At 61.4% G+C, this 15,266-nt stretch overlaps 1 protein-coding gene across 1 annotated transcript; it reads right to left on the bottom strand.

Moving 5' to 3' along the window:
* Window positions 1-3,052: 3,052 nt before the first annotated feature.
* On the bottom strand, window positions 3,053-10,794 carry EEF1A2 (eukaryotic translation elongation factor 1 alpha 2). The gene is made up of 8 exons (XM_061436906.1): window positions 10,706-10,794; window positions 9,180-9,400; window positions 7,454-7,633; window positions 6,711-7,007; window positions 6,189-6,339; window positions 4,956-5,212; window positions 4,117-4,351; window positions 3,053-3,461 (listed from the first exon to the last, which is right to left on the bottom strand). Exons 2-8 carry the CDS (start codon window positions 9,321-9,323, stop codon window positions 3,334-3,336), a joined length of 1,392 nt encoding a protein of 463 aa, XP_061292890.1. The 5' UTR covers window positions 9,324-9,400; window positions 10,706-10,794; the 3' UTR covers window positions 3,053-3,333.
* Window positions 10,795-15,266: the final 4,472 nt, after the last annotated feature.

The following is a 15,266-nucleotide window of genomic DNA, read 5'->3' as shown; positions in this document are numbered from 1 at the left end:
GCGCAGCAACCTGACCCTTGCCAGCTGCACTGCTGCCCAGATTAAAGGTTCTCAAAGTTCCATCCAGACACCCCGGGGCCCAAGAACCCTCCAGAAGGCCCTCAGGGTTAAACTATTTACTCAGTAACACCACTGCTTGTCTTTGTCCCTCGGGCCCCCCTCCTGCAGTGAGTGGGGTTTTCAGAGCCACGTGCTGTGTGAGGGCTGCGCTGTGTGACCCTGAGTTTTAAATATTCATGCTTTCATCTCTGGTGCAGAGTCCCTGGCTGCGACCTCAGCAGCATCCGACCCTGTGAGGGTCTGAGAACTGACGCCCAGGGTAATGCAGGGGTCAGCCGTCTCACCCAGCCGCCCCTTCTCACTGCCAGTCCCCGGGTGTGGCCAGTGCCTCCCCTTGAAGCCCCTTCCGCTACGTAGAATAGCCCGGAGACCCAGGCCCCTGCCTACCCCAGCTCTGCAGGGTGCTGACCCACCCCCAAGGTCAGCCAGAAAGTCCTGGGAGATGTGCTGCATGTGCTTCCCCCACGTGGACACTTGGAGGTACTGCACCTCCGGATCAGCGAGGTCTGGATTTCTTCTCCTCCGCCTCTCCGTCCCTAACCTGGAGCAGGGCACCAGAGATGCAGCGAGGCACAGGGCCCTGCCAGGAATCATATGAGGAGCTGGCACCTTCCTGGGCCTGCCTTAATATCTGCATCCCCTAGGGATCCCAAGGCACTGAGACCCTCTGAGAAACCTCACCCTCCACCATGGCAGGGACCCCCGACTGGCCCAGACTTTGTGGGAATGGGATACTGCTTCCACCTCTGTCCTCAAGCTATCCTGAGAGCCCACCAGCCTGGAACGATCTGTGTCCCCATTCCAGAAACACTCACCTGGGGGGGCGAGCAGTGTGGCCCAAGGACAGCCCTCTGGGGAGCAGGACAGGCTTATAGCCCCCAGCCTTGGCATCTGGATGACCAGAGTTTGTAATAGCCACTGGGACCAGAGGGTGAGGGTCTCCATAGGGACCACGCTCGGGGGCTTCCTTGACCCCAGCCAGGGGCTGGTTTCATTCTTAGCCTGTCTCAAGCTGACAGGTTTTTCCTGCTTGACCCCAATTCTAACTGGGACAAGTGTGTCAGGACACTTCCTGGGACAGACAGCCTGCGGGGTCAGCCCAGGCTGGCCTGAGGGACAGGCCACATCTCAGGTGAGCGGCAGGAGGCGTCCACTTTCCTCTGGTAGGGCTGCCAGGTAAAATGCACTATCAAGTTTGAATCTCAGATGAGCAACCAATACTTTTTTGGTGTAAATAGTGTATGGGACATATTCATGTTAAAAATTGTCCACTGTTTCTCTGAAATCCATATTTGGCTAGGGGAGCTGTGTCTGTGGGTTTCCCTGGTGGCTCAGATGGTAAAGAATCTGCCTGCAATGCAGGAGACCCAGGTTTGATCCCTGGGTCAGGAAGATCCCCTGCAGGAGGAAGCGGCTACCTACTCCAGTATTCTTGCCTAGAGAATACCATGGACACAGGAGCCTGGTGGGCTACAGTCCATGGGGTCACAGAGTTGGACACAACTGAGCAACTCTCACTCTCTGTGTCTGAATTTGCCTACTCAGGCTGCCTTCCTTGGAGGCCTCGGGATCAGCCCAGATGGTTCCTGGGAGGTCTGCAGGCCGCCAGCACAGGAAAGCGGGTCCCCATGCAGCCTGACTAATCTGGTCATCTTTTATCTGGTCCTACTCTCCCTTCATACGGCCTCCGGGGACCCAGCCCCACTTTGGAACTTGGTGTGGAGACACCACAGCCCCTCTGTAGACCCCCCTGGACTCCATGCACTGCTCTGCCCACTGCCCCCTCGCTGGGCTGCATAATTCCCATCCCCACCTGGGGTGGTGGGCTGGATATGCTCCCAGAGTTCAGGAGCCTCAGGCCTTAGGTCCTGGAACCTGTGACATGACAAGTGAGAAGAAAGCATTTTGCAGAGGTGACTAAATTAAGGATCTTGAGCAGAGATGATCATGGATTATCTGGTAGTGGGGAGGGTCTTCAGTGTACTTCCTTGTAAGTGGGAGGCAGAGGAGGTTTGACTCAGAGAAGAGGAGGCCATGTGACCATGGTCACAGAGGCTGGGGGGATGTGGCCATAGGCCAAGGGACTTCAGCAGCCCCCAGAGGCTTCTAGAGGTGGGACCCTCCTCTAGATCCTCTGGAGCAAGCAGGCCGGCCCACGCTGGGTCTCGTCCCAGGGGTACTGGACTGTGAGAGAGTCCACTTCTGTGGTTTTAAGCTGCCAGCTTGGGGCCCATTTGTTGCTGCAGCCCCAGGGGACTCCTACACTGTGGGACCCCATGGCTGGTGGCTGCTCACGCTGGAAGGGACAACCCGCAGCCCAGCTCCACTGCAGACATGCAAGTGTGCACTGCGCCCACAGTGGGGGATTGGCTCAGCCCCTCCTGAGCTCCGTAGGCAGTGCCAACACCCCCTGGGGCTGGGGGCTGCTTTCTGGGGCAGGGCTGGCTGGGCAGGGAGTGATCCTGCCATTCCGTCCCCCTCCCCCCCTCACTGACCACGGTCGGGGCTTGCTCTGGGGTTTCTGGGGCCACTGTTCCTGGCTGTTTTATGAGCCCCACTGAGGAGCAGGGTGGATGTGGGACAAGTGACTGGCTTGCGGGAATGGGGTATAAGAGCAGACTTCGAAGAGCTTGAAAACCCAGGAGAAGAGCAAGGTGTGTGTGACAATCACTCGTGCAGGAGGAGCCTTCTGCTCATCCCTTTGTCAGAGAGACCCCCCCAAAACATTCAACCCCTTTTTGCGGATCTGAAGTGACCCATTCTTTGTCCTGGATGCCCCCACTAGAGGAACGCCAAAGCCCCCTCACCAGCTGGACTCCGAATTCAGCGACCCACCGCCCACCTGGTTAGCGTGGGTGTACGCCTGGGCACGTAGCCAGTAGGGGTGATGGGAGCTGGACGCGGTGGCAGCTTGGTGGAGGGCCAGGAAGGGTCCTAAGGAGCGCCCTCACGCAGGGCAGGTCGCCCACCCCCCAGCAGCAGACGCACAAGGTTCTGGGGTCGCTCAGTTTATTGGTAAAACGGGCACTGAGCGTGACAAAGGCTGGACGCGGAAGCCGGGGCGGCGGGGACGCTTTTCCTCTTAAAGAACTTCCACTGGACCTTGATGGCGAGCATCCAGTCGCTGACGGAGAGCCTCTTACAAGCGGAGGTGCAGACATGCGCCTGGCGGGGGAGCGGGGCGCCGGGGCCGCGCCGGGGACGGGGCCGGGGGTGGGGGCGGGGGCGGGGCGCGGCGCCGCCGGGGAGGGTCGCGCCGCGGGCGCCCGCGCTTCACTTGCCCGCCTTCTGTGCCTTCTGCGCCGACTTGGTGACCTTGCCGGCGCCGCCGCTCTTCTTCTCCACGTTCTTGATGACGCCCACGGCCACTGTCTGCCGCATGTCGCGCACGGCGAAGCGGCCTGCGGGGAGGAAGCGTGAGGCGCAGGCCCGGATGCAGCGCGCAGGCGCACTCGCGCCCGCAGCATCCTCCCCCAGCCCCGGCCCTGGGGCGGGACCCTGGCGCGGAGCTCTCTGAGCCTGTTTGACTGTTTCCCGGGTGGAGGCAGGGGGCAGTGAGGTGCTAGGCTCCCTTCTCCTTAGATGGCAGGAATAACACATACGGGACTCCGCCAAAGCGTCGTTGTGGGAATTAAATGGCATGTAAACAGTCCTTAGAGCAGCCTGGTGCAGAATACAGTTCACCCTTTAAGGTATTCTGACGATGGCCAGCAACCTTGCCAGGCAGCTCTCTGATATAGATCTGTGGGTCATCCCTGGGGTATTGGTGGGGCAGACCAGCTGGAGGCCGGCGGTCAGTCCTCACTCTGCCACATTGTGGGCCTGGAGTGGGTCCCCAGGGGACTTCATCTGCAGAGGGGGATACCATCCCCTGCCCACCCAGTGGGGCCACCTATGCTCCATGAGACAAAGACCAAGGCTGGGTCTCCTCTAAACTCTAAGCTGCAACAGGAAAGTCCAGGACCCTCCATCCACCCCACCCCCACAGTAGTCCTCTGCCCTTGGCCCAGACTGGCTGCCACTTGATGGCTGCCCCTTCCCCATCAGCCAGCTCACCGAGAGGTGGGTACTGGGAGAAGCTCTCCACACACATAGGCTTCCCCGGGACCATCTCCACAATGGCTGCATCACCGGACTTCAGGGACTTGGGGTTGTCCTCCAACTTCTTGCCAGAGCGCCGGTCAATCTTCTCCTTCAGTTCAGCAAACTTGCAGGCGATGTGGGCTGTGTGGCAGTCAATGACTGGTGAGTAGCCAGCGCTGATCTGCCCAGGGTGGTTCAGAATGATGACCTGTGGGCAGAGGTACACGAGGCCATCAGGCATGCCCAGGTGGGCACCAGGAGAGGGCCCTGAGCTGGAGGAGGCTCTGCCCACCCCAGGTCCCTGGGGCCCAGATGCTGTCCATGGAGGAAGGTCAGAATAGGGAGAATCCAGGCTCCCAGATCTGAACCCCAAGGTCCTCTTTGAGCATCTGAAAGGCCACAAGAGATAAACAATGACAAGGGCATAGTTTGAAAGGGCAGCACCAGAGCAGAGGCAGGGGCATGACAAAACTACACCTTAATTATCATATTTCAGTTATATCTCAGCAAAGCCAATTAAAAAATCCTACTCACGTACAGAGGTGACCAAAGAGGGCACAGTAAGCGTGTAGAAAACAAAGTACCACAGGCCTGTTCCAGCAGTAAACTGAGAACAGCCTTTTTAGGACCAGAGCGGGGCCTCAGTGAGGCTAGGAGCACCCTGCCCTCTTCCTGCCTGCAACCCTGCCCGTCCTTGGGGACCTGCTCTGCAGAGCGAGGATCTCAGTCCTCCCTGGCACCCAGCAGCCCCCTTGCTGAGGATAGCCCTGGTACTGCCTGGGGTTGGCTCCGCTGGCCACTGGGCTGCCCACCTGGGACGTGAACTGGGCAGCTTCCTGGGGTGGGTCGGACTTGCTGTCCCCACACACGTTGCCCCGGCGGATGTCCTTGACTGACACGTTCTTCACGTTGAAGCCAACATTGTCCCCAGGAAGGGCCTCACTCAGAGCCTCGTGGTGCATCTCCACCGACTTCACCTCCGTGGTGATGTTCACGGGCGCGAAGGTCACCACCATGCCAGGCCGCAGGATCCCTGTCTCCACTCGGCCCACGGGCACAGTGCCAATGCCTGGGCCGAGAGGAAGGGAGCTGTGAGGGCAGGCTGGGGCCAGGGGTGCCCTGTCCTCCCTAGCAGGCAGGGAGTGGCCATGTGGTAGGAGCGAGGGGATGGGAAGCCCTGGGCAAGGCAGACGCTGGAACCTACAGACAGAGGTGGAGATCTTTCTCCTGCCCCATCTGGAGAAAAAGGGCCTGAGGAAGCAAGTTCCCAGAACACAGGGAACACAGGCAGGAGAGGCCCCATCTCTACCCAAGAGGAGGCAGCAAGGGGCCCTCCTTGTGAGACTGCATCACTAAGCGGGCTGTGGACCAGCCCCCCCAGGGTGGCCCGCCTGGCACTGGTGCTGCCATCTCAAGGGTGAGTCCCAAGGGGGCATGGTGCCCCCATACTTCTCAGGATCTGCTTACACCGTGTGGCCAAACAGTGGGGGTGTGATACCCCCCAAGACAGGGGGCAGGGGGCTCGAGCCTGGTTTCCCTGGCTGTGGCAGAGGCTCCTGTGGCATTAAGGAGGCTGATGGCTGTGCTCTGTGCTGGGTGAGTGTGACACTCCACCTGCACCCAGGTCTTCAGCATCTCTGGCCACAGCCTCCTGGCTGGGAGTCCCCCACTATGGCCCGCTGTGGACCTCAACTTGTTTATGGGTCTGTATCATTGCGTGACCAGCTCTTCTCATTCCTAGAGTGGATGGTGTCTCCTGCAAGATGGGGACCTCCAGGTGGAGGGTGATAAATGAGTCTCCTGTACCACTGGTGCTGGCATAGGGCTGGACACTTGGGATAGATGGATGAACAGATGGATGGATGGATGGAGATAGGTGGATGGGTGGTCCCCCAGAAAGTGTGCAGCATGGTGGGAGGGGCAGAAATAACTGGGCCCTGGATGCTCCTGGTCTGGGGCCGGTTCTCAGGAGGGGGTCTGAGGGCAGAGCTGGCCTGGTGGGCAGGGGCGCTGCAGCAGGTAGTGGCCCTGGGGCCCTCACTCACCACCAATCTTGTACACATCCTGCAGTGGCAGACGCAGGGGCTTGTCTGTGGGGCGTGTGGGGGGCAGGATGGTGTCCAGGGCCTCCAGGAGGGACACGCCACTGGCGTTCCCTTCCTTCCTCTCCACTTTCCAGCCCTTGAACCAGGGCATCTGGGCAGGAAGAAGAAGGCACCGTCATAGCGCCCACCTCCCGCCACCCCATGCACCCCACAGCCAGGGGTGGGCAGATAAGTCTGGGCCCCAGCGGCCACTGCCCCCACAGTGTCAGTCTGGGGGTGTCCCTGGCCAGAGAAGGGGCTGCAGCAGCTTTGGCCAGCCTCCTGGGGAAACTGAACTGAGGGCAGAGTGCCTGTACCCAAGGATGCTGTGGTTCCCACCAGCACAACACCCACAGAGGGCTAGTACCACAGTCATAGGGCTGAGGGCAGCCTGGGGACAGCTCCCTGACCCCCCACTGGCCATCTGTGCTCGTCCTGACCCAGGGCCCTTGGGAAGCAGCCCTGCCACTGCCGGGCACTCACGTTGGGTGAGGGCTCCAGCATGTTGTCGCCGTGCCAGCCTGAGATGGGCACGAAGGGTACAGTGGCGGGGTTGTAGCCGATCTTCTTGATGTAGGCGCTGACCTCCTTGACAATTTCATCATAGCGCTTCTCGCTGTAGGCAGGCTCCGTGGAGTCCATCTTGTTCACCCCCACGATGAGCTGCTTCACGCCCAGCGTGTAGGCCAGCAGCGCGTGCTCCCGGGTCTGCCCATTCTTGGAGATGCCTGCCTCGAACTCACCCACTCCTGCGGCCACAATCAGCACGGCGCAGTCCGCCTGTCCAGAAGGTCAGGCAGGGTGAGCTCGGGCCCCTCAGGGCAGTGGACAGGGGCCTGGGCAGTCACCTGGGGATGGAACCTGGGGGTCTCACCCTTAGAGGCAGTGTGTGTCTGTATGAATGCCCTGGCAATGTTGAATTGTCTGGGCGGGGGGAGGTGGTGCATTTCTGCCTATGTTCAGTGTCCCCATCCTGGCCTCTGTGTCTACTTGTCTGTGAAGTCGGCCTTGACAGTGGCCAGCTGTCCTTATAGGCACTCTTGCCTGGCTGAGATGCTGGGGCGCTTACTCAATTCTTTGAGGGGTGAGTGGTGACAAAGGTGAGGGGTCTCATTCCCTGGTGAGGAAATCCAAACACCGCTCACCAATTCCAGGGCCCCCAGGGTCTCCTAAATGGTGTCCTTGCCCCACCTCCAGATCCCCCAGACCCCCGAAGCCCCGCCCACCTGGGATGTGCCTGTGATCATGTTCTTGATGAAGTCGCGGTGGCCTGGGGCGTCGATGATGGTGATGTAGTATTTGGTGGTCTCAAATTTCCAGAGGGAGATGTCGATGGTGATGCCGCGTTCCCGCTCTGCCTTCAGCTTGTCCAGTACCCAGGCATACTTGAAGGAGCCCTTTCCCATCTGGAGGGGCGGGGGCGTGGCTCAGGACGGACCCGGACCCAACGGCCTGGTCACGGGTCCCCCTGGGCCGTGGGAGCAGCATGTCACAGCGGAGAGGGCCCTCGCTCCTGCCGAGACCGGGGACTCTGGACCCAGCTATGGAACGGGGGACACCCAGACCTCATCTCTGCCTGCCCAGACCAGCCTCCTGTAGTCACAACGGGCGCCATCTGAGCATCTACCAGTAGGGGGCGCAAGGGCCTGGAAGCCGCTCTGGGAGAGAAGCCGCGGGCGGTTTCAAGCCCTCCCCCGGCTGAGGGCTCCCCTTTATCTGAAGCCAGGGTCTCCCCTCCCCCAGATAGATTTCTGTGTCAGCCGACGACACCACTGGGCTTCACACTGTCCAACCAAAAAAACCCCTCGGTGATTTTTCTTTTTTTTTTTTTAAGAAAGAAATCAGATGAGGTCGCAAGGAAGGGCCTGGCTTTCCAGCTCTTTCTACAGATAAAGCTCCCCAGTGGCTCTGAGGCTCCTCCCCCCCACCCCCGCCTCACCTGAGCAGGGGAAGCAAAGCCGGGCCACCCTCTGCCAACACCTGCGCCGCGTGCACAGCAAGACCCCCCACGCTCAGGGCCAGGGCTGCGGTCAGGACTGTGTGTTCACTGTCCAGCTGGGCAAAACCCCCTGCCAGGGCTGCGCAAGGACCGAGCTCTGCCCTCCAGGGAGGCTACCCAGACAGACACCCTGCGAACACCCTCAGCACCCCCCAAATACCAGCCCGGCAGGGAAGGAAAGACACAGCGTTGGGGCCCAAGAGCACCCCCACCCCCTCAGAGAACAGAGTTCAGCCCAGGCCAGCAACCGCCCCCTCCTGAGCCCTGGCACCAGTCATCCAGGTGAGACCCTCCACAGCTTCCCTGGACAGGGGGCTTCTCCCAGAGCTCAGGGGTGAAGGTAGGGGGCACAGAGAGCAGACCCCTACTTCATAGACACCTCCCACACATGGGTCTCAGAACTTGAGAGGATCAGCCTCCAGAAATGGGGGTTCAGCCATCAGGGCCCCTCCCATCCTCACTAAGTGACAAAGACACCCCTAAAAAAGGGTGCCACCCTGGATGAGTGGCCTGCCCCAGCCCAGCACGAGAAAATGGAGCTGATGGGCTGAGTGCCCATCAATTGGCTATTAATAGCCACTCTGAGTCCTGACCCTGCCCTGGGACAAGCGAGGACAGCGCCACCCACAGCCCCAAACTCAGCCCCGGGGCTACAGGAACCCAACTGTGGGGCTCAGAGACAGTGACCAGTACTGGGAGAAGTGCGCCTCCCCCTGGCCCGGGGCAGGTCCAGCAGGTTGGTCCATCTCCTCCACAGGCACTTCCTCAGAGAGGTGCCCCTGCTCCCCTACCCCCCGCCTCTCCCATCTGGATGCTCTGACATACACGTCCTCTTGCTCTGGAGGAGACCATCTGAGCTTCGTGCCCCAGGGTCAGGGAAGTGCCAGTCAGGCTGCTACATGGGACCCCAGCCTCACGGTGGAGGCAAAGCAGGGAGCTCCCCCAGGGCTCACCTCGGCCGCCTCCTTCTCAAACTTCTCGATGGTCCTCTTGTCGATGCCCCCGCATTTGTAGATGAGGTGGCCAGTCGTGGTGGACTTGCCTGAGTCCACGTGGCCGATGACCACTATGTTGATGTGGGTCTTCTCCTTGCCCATTCTGCCTGGGGCGTGGGGAGGGGCTGGCACGACCTGGGGTGCTCTGGCTCAGGGTGAGGGGAAGCTGAGCAGTGAGTCTGTGGGTTGAGGCAGGGGCACAGGTGATGGGGGGCCTCCGGGAGTAGCCCAGCAGACACTGCCCTGCCCAGGTTGGGAGCACACCCTGCCCCACAGAACAAGATCCTGAGGCTAGAGCCAAGTCTCTGCATTTAGCTGAGCAGAGCCCAGGAGCAAGCCCAAAGAGCCCAACAGCTGGAAATGTCTGAGTGTCGTGGCTACAAACCACCCCCACCCCTGAGAGAGGTTATCCCCCCTCTGGAGAGACCGAGAAAGACCAGGCTGGTGAGCCCCATGACCAGTCAGGAGCCTGTTGATGAGTCACCCTGCCCAGCTCTCCAATGCCCTGTCCCCGGTGTTTGCTCCCCCACCCACAGTCTTGGGCTGGGACACTGCACCCAATCCCAGCACCCCCCCCCACACCCCGCTGAGCTGTCACAGTGGAGAGATGGTCAGGGCTTCCCACTCCCCTCCTCGAGCAGCGATGGCGCCATCTTCCTCTCATCCCTGCCCGGCAGGCTGGCACGGGGAGACAGGCTGGCCGAGACCTCAGGCAGGGTGATGCAGTGCCCAGATCAGGGGCCCAGAATAGCTCAGGCCCTGCCCAGATCTGGACAGGGGGCAGACAGTAGGGCAGGGAGGTGGGGGTCCCTGCTCTGTCCAAAGGGTGAATCTGGCCCTAGCAGCCAAGCTCAGCAAATGACAGACAGATGCCCTCAGCCTGCTGGGGGCAGGGGGCCATCCCCTCCCCCTCCCCTCTAATCACAGAGTCGCAGCCCCTGCTCCATCTTGGAGGTCAATGGAGAAACCTAGGTAGCCCAGGAGGTGACAGGCAGCTGGGGGAGGGAAAGCTGGAGAAAAAGGTGCACCCTAGGGTGCAGATACCAAGTGGACATCGCCAGCGCGGGTGGGGGCGGGGTGGCAAGGACCCCTCAGGTCTGACCTCCTCCGCTCTCCCGCTACATGGCGGGTACCCACAGCACCCACCCTCACCAGCCCCCAGCACTGACGACCCTTCCTCAACCCGGCAGGGCCCTAGGCAGTCCCAAGGTCACGGCTGCAGGTCGATCGCCACTGTCCAGGAGAGTCGTCCCCGCCTCAGCCGCCGCGTAAACAAGCGATACCACGGTGCCCCCACCCCACCCAGGGCCGCCCCGGGGACTGACCCCGGTGCCGGTGCGGGCGCGCTGGGAGGGCGGCAGATCTCCGCAGGGAGGAGCGCAGCCTCGCCAGGAGCCGGTGCCCCCAGGACTGGTCCCCGGGGAAGGGACCCTCTGCGGAAAGCTGGGGGCGGGGATGGGGACCCGGAGGCCCAGCGTCCTTACCCAGAGCCGAGGTCTCAGCCAGAGGGACTGGCGGTGCCGGCGCCGGCGGTTTTATCTCTCCAGGAGGGGGGTCCACCTATCGCCCGAGCAGGCGCAGTGCACCGCGCCCCTGCAGTACGGCAATGCGGTACCGGCGCGGGCGGGGCCGGGGGCGGGGACGCGAGGGATGCAGGGTCCGCGGGCGCGCGCGAGCGCGACAGGGACGCGAGAGGAGGATGCGGCGAGGGAGCGAGCTACAAAGGCGAAGACGAGACGCACCCGGAGGGAGCGCAAGCTGCGAGAGAAAAACAGGCGGAGGCGGCGGAGAACCGCGACGAGACGGGGAGAGGGAAGCAGAAAAGAGGGAGGGCGGAGATGGAGAGAGGGACCAGGAGAGAAAGAGCTAGAGGCAGAGGACAGATAAAGCCAGACTGAAACGCCAGGCTCAGGCCCGCAGGGAGAGGATGGGTGCGCCAAGCACAAGACAGGAAGACATTCGGATCATAAGAGGAGGTCCCAGGGACGGGCCCAGACCTCAGGGACCCGGCAGGCGGGGGCAGGGTGGGAGCGCACCAGGTCGAGGGTGGGTGCTGAGGCCGGGGTCTGGGTGGCTGTAGCGTCTGCCCCTGGTTTACAATGGACCTGTGTTCTGAGGTGTCTCCCCAGGATGGCCTAAGGGGTGCAGGCCCCCCTGGTGGGACTCTAGAATCTGGCCCCGTGCCCCCACATGCTTGCCACAGAGGCGTGCCCCAGCAGGCCCCCAAAGCCAGGCTTCTCCCTACTGGGCCCCATGGTTCCCTGTGACCTTGGAACTGTGGCCTCCAGGGTCCCCTCAGCTTGGCCAAGTGGCCTAAGGCTTCACTACCAGCTTCTGAGGCCCCTGGAAAGAACTGTTCTCCACCCTGGACCCCTCTTTGAGGAGGGTACACTTGAAGTCTGTCCCCCAGAGCCCACTGAGACCTTCAAGGGCTGTCCTGGTCTGCATACATGGGCAGGGTTCCTAAGGACACAGAGCTGACACGAAAACAGGGCTCCCAAAGAGAGTCCCGGGCCGTGGCCCTGGCGGGGTCAGAGTGCCAGGCCGCAGGGAAGTGGGGTGGTCACAGACCAGGGCAATGACCAAAATGGGTTTCAGGGAGGGGGAGGAGTGAGTGAAGACCACAGTCACAGCCCCTTCTAGGGACCCCCGACCTTGTCAGCTCACCCATGATCACGTTTCCCCATGGCCATCTCTCCCATCTCCCTCACATCCTGAGGACACTCAGGTTAGGGTTGGGTCTGGGAGAAGGTCAGGCAGGGTCTCAGAAACGTGTGGTGGGAGCAGAGGCCCAGGGCTCAGCACCTTATGATGGGGCAGTGCCCACGAGGAGCCCCCAGCGATGGGACCCCCCGGCAGGCCAGGAAGTACAGATAGGAAGTAGAGATGGGCTGGGGGCCAAGCAGGTCTTCCTTGCCCGCAGTGAGTGTTTCTCGGGGGTGGTGGCGGGGGGGGAAGGGGCCCTTCTGTCATGCTGTCCCTGTGTCCTCGGGTAGGCAATGGTTGGCAAGTGACCCGGCACTTCCTCGCGCTGCTGATTCCATCAAACAGGAGCCAGGAATTAAAAATAAACGCCTGCAGGGAAAGCGCAGCCCAGCCCGCCCAGCTGAGCTGGTCTCTAGGCTTAAGGTGTCCCGTCCTGCTGAAGGTTAGGCGGCATCTGGGAGACTCTGTGACTGGCCAAGGCTGGGATGGGACAAACAGGGCAGGAGGCCCAGGTCCCTGTGAACACCACCCCCAACTTCCTCCAGGGGACCTCCAGCTGCCTGCAACCTCAGAGGGTGTTTATCAGACACCCCCACACAGGTCCATGCCTCTCTGCTTCAGGCTCACCCACAGCTGTCAGCTGGCAGGCACCAAACCGCACTGGGGTGCCCGTGCCAGGGGCCAGCCGGTGCTGGAACCCTGTCCTGCTAGGAGCAGTGGCCACCGCTGCTGGAAGGCAGCATCCTTCCCAAGGGTCTGCTGGCTGACCCTGGGGAGGGGTCTCCAGTGGCTTCTCCAAGAGGCCTCTGTGTCCTCAGCCATACTACCTGCAGAGCCCTGGGAGCCCGTGGAGATTCAGCGTCTGTGCTCACACAGTAGTGAGACACAGGGAGGTATGATGCTAAATAACACCCAGCGGCAGAGTGGAGCACTAACCACTGCATGGCACAACTCACTGGCAAACAGCTGCTAACTATTGCATAGTGTTTAATGCCTACTAACTACTGATTCATACTTAATAACCATGGAATAGTACTGAATAACTACTAATCACTGACTAGTACTGAATAACCACAAAATACTAAGCAGTACTAAACACTACATGATGTACTAGACAGCCACAGCCACCCAGCCTTGCATGGTAGGGCTCCCAGGCAGCCTGAGGGTCCATGGATCAAGAATCAACTGGGCACAGAGAGGCAAAGCACAGTGCCTGAGGTCACACAGCAAGGAGGGCAGAGCTTGCAGATGGCTTGGAAGACCTGAGCCAGGTCAGTGCTGCTTCTGGATAAGCCCATCCAGGTCCCACCTGTGCTCTGCTCCTCCCAAGTCAGGCTCCGCCCCCGTAGCCTCCCTTTCCCACATCTGAGCTCTTGGTCACTGTGGCCCCCAGGAGCAGCCAAGGTTATGGGTGGGGGGGAGCAAGGAAGGGGCTCCAGCTAAGGAGGTTGGTGCTGCCTCCCAAGGCAACTTCTGGGGAGCAGGCAGAGGGAGGGGTACAGGCCCTGCCTCTTCAACCCCCCCCACCTCCCAGGCCCAGTGAGCTGTTTGGGGCGACACACGCAGCCCCCTCTTTGGCAGGCGGGGTTTTCACCGGGGAAAGAAGATCCAGCTAAAATTAACCGTTATCAAGCTGTCAGCCCTGGAAATAAACCCGCCTCCCATTGGCTGCGGGTGATGTCACCGCCGGGCTAATAATAACCTGCAAATGCAGAGCATTCCACCTGTGCGGTGCGCCTTCCTGGGGGGCCGCGGCCTCAACAGGTGGGGACGACCACCCGGGTGATGGTCGCGAATAGCGGCCTGGGCGGGGCAAGGAGAGGGAGGGCCGCGCGGTGTCTCAGAACGACTTCACCCCCTGCGCTTGGGCTACACTGGCTGCCCTCTGCCCCCTGGGCATCGGTGAGCATCCTCATGTGCGGGGTCAGTCGCACCTGTCTCCCAATCTAGCTGGGCCGTGGGACCCTGGACGGCCTCGGAGACACGTTCCCCCGCCCCCCAGCTCTTCAGGCCGGGCACTCAGGGGACCGAGCTGCCCTCGAGGCCGCAAATTAAGTGTCTCCATGGTGAGGAGGCGTTCTTGGCAACCAGCTCCCCGCAGAAGAGCAAAGTCACGGCCCCTAATCAGACAAGGGGCGGGGCCAGGGCACGTGTACGCCAGCAAGAGCCCAAGACCGCCGAGGCCCCACCAGCCTGCCAGCCCTGGGCTGGGTCTCCGGGCCTACTGAAAGAAAGGGGGCGGCGGGTGGGGGGGGAGTCGGGGTGACTTGCTGGGCGATGCAGGCCCCCAAACACGTCACCTGCCAAACCGAGCGTGTCTGGGAGGATGGGACTGACCTGAGTCAGCCAGAACAGCTTAGAGAGGGAGACACCATCCCTTATAGAGGGGGAGGGCAGCCAGCCCGCCCCGCCCCCACCCACACTGGGGCCAAGGGAGCTATCCGCCCACCCTTACAACGGCAGCAGCAGGGAGCCGTAGCCATGGTGATGGAGTCTTTAGACTCCTCCCCCCAGGCCCTCAGACTCCTCCCCACAAGCCCTCACTCCCCAGGAACCCTGGCGGCCCCGCCTGCACTAGAGCAGCACCCGTGCTTCGGGGAAACAGAAGAGGGGTTCCGGTGGGCTGGGCCCCTGGCTCTGGGCCACTGCGAAGGGGCGGCGATCCAGCTTGGTGCTAGCAAGAGGGAGTGGCCAGGTCCCCCCATTCAGTTCACTGCAGGTTGGGAGGCCAACAGAGAGATGGAGAGATCAGCCAGATCTTAACCCAAAGATCTTGGGTTAAGAAGGCGCAGCCCTGCTATGGGCCAGGGACACAGGGAGAACCAGGGGAGGGTCTGCAGGCCCGACGACCCCTCATGGCCAGTGTTCTCTGGGCCCAGGTGGGCATGTGCTGTGTCATGGACTCCTTTCACACCTGGATGGGTTACCATGGACCCCTGCCCTGGTGTGGGGGAGGGAGAGGTCTCAGCCCTAAGCCAGCCTCCCACTCCCAGGTTCAGAAATTTCCCTGGGGAACAGGAAGCTCCTTAGCAACCCTGGGGCCCTGGTTTTCTGCTTTTGAATAGAGCTCCCCTCAATTGCACAGTTGGGAATAACCTGCCTAGGGAGCTGGGGGCCTCAGGAGATGTTAGAATGACTGATGCAGGAGGACAGGGGAAGGACTGGGCACTGAGGGAGACAGGGCTCCAGCCTGTCCTTGAACCACTTAGAGAAACTGCACGAAGCATAGTTGTGCTTGACCACCAGGTCAGGAAATAGAACACTCTGTTGTGCCCTCAAAAGCACCCTGACTTGGGCTTCTCCTGCCAGACACCACTTTGCTGGCTCTTAAGCTTTGCG

This window comes from Bos javanicus, chromosome 13, assembly GCF_032452875.1.
Source record: "Bos javanicus breed banteng chromosome 13, ARS-OSU_banteng_1.0, whole genome shotgun sequence".
Classification (NCBI taxonomy): domain Eukaryota; kingdom Metazoa; phylum Chordata; class Mammalia; order Artiodactyla; family Bovidae; genus Bos; species Bos javanicus.
This window is presented reverse-complemented; position numbering and strand designations above follow the sequence as displayed.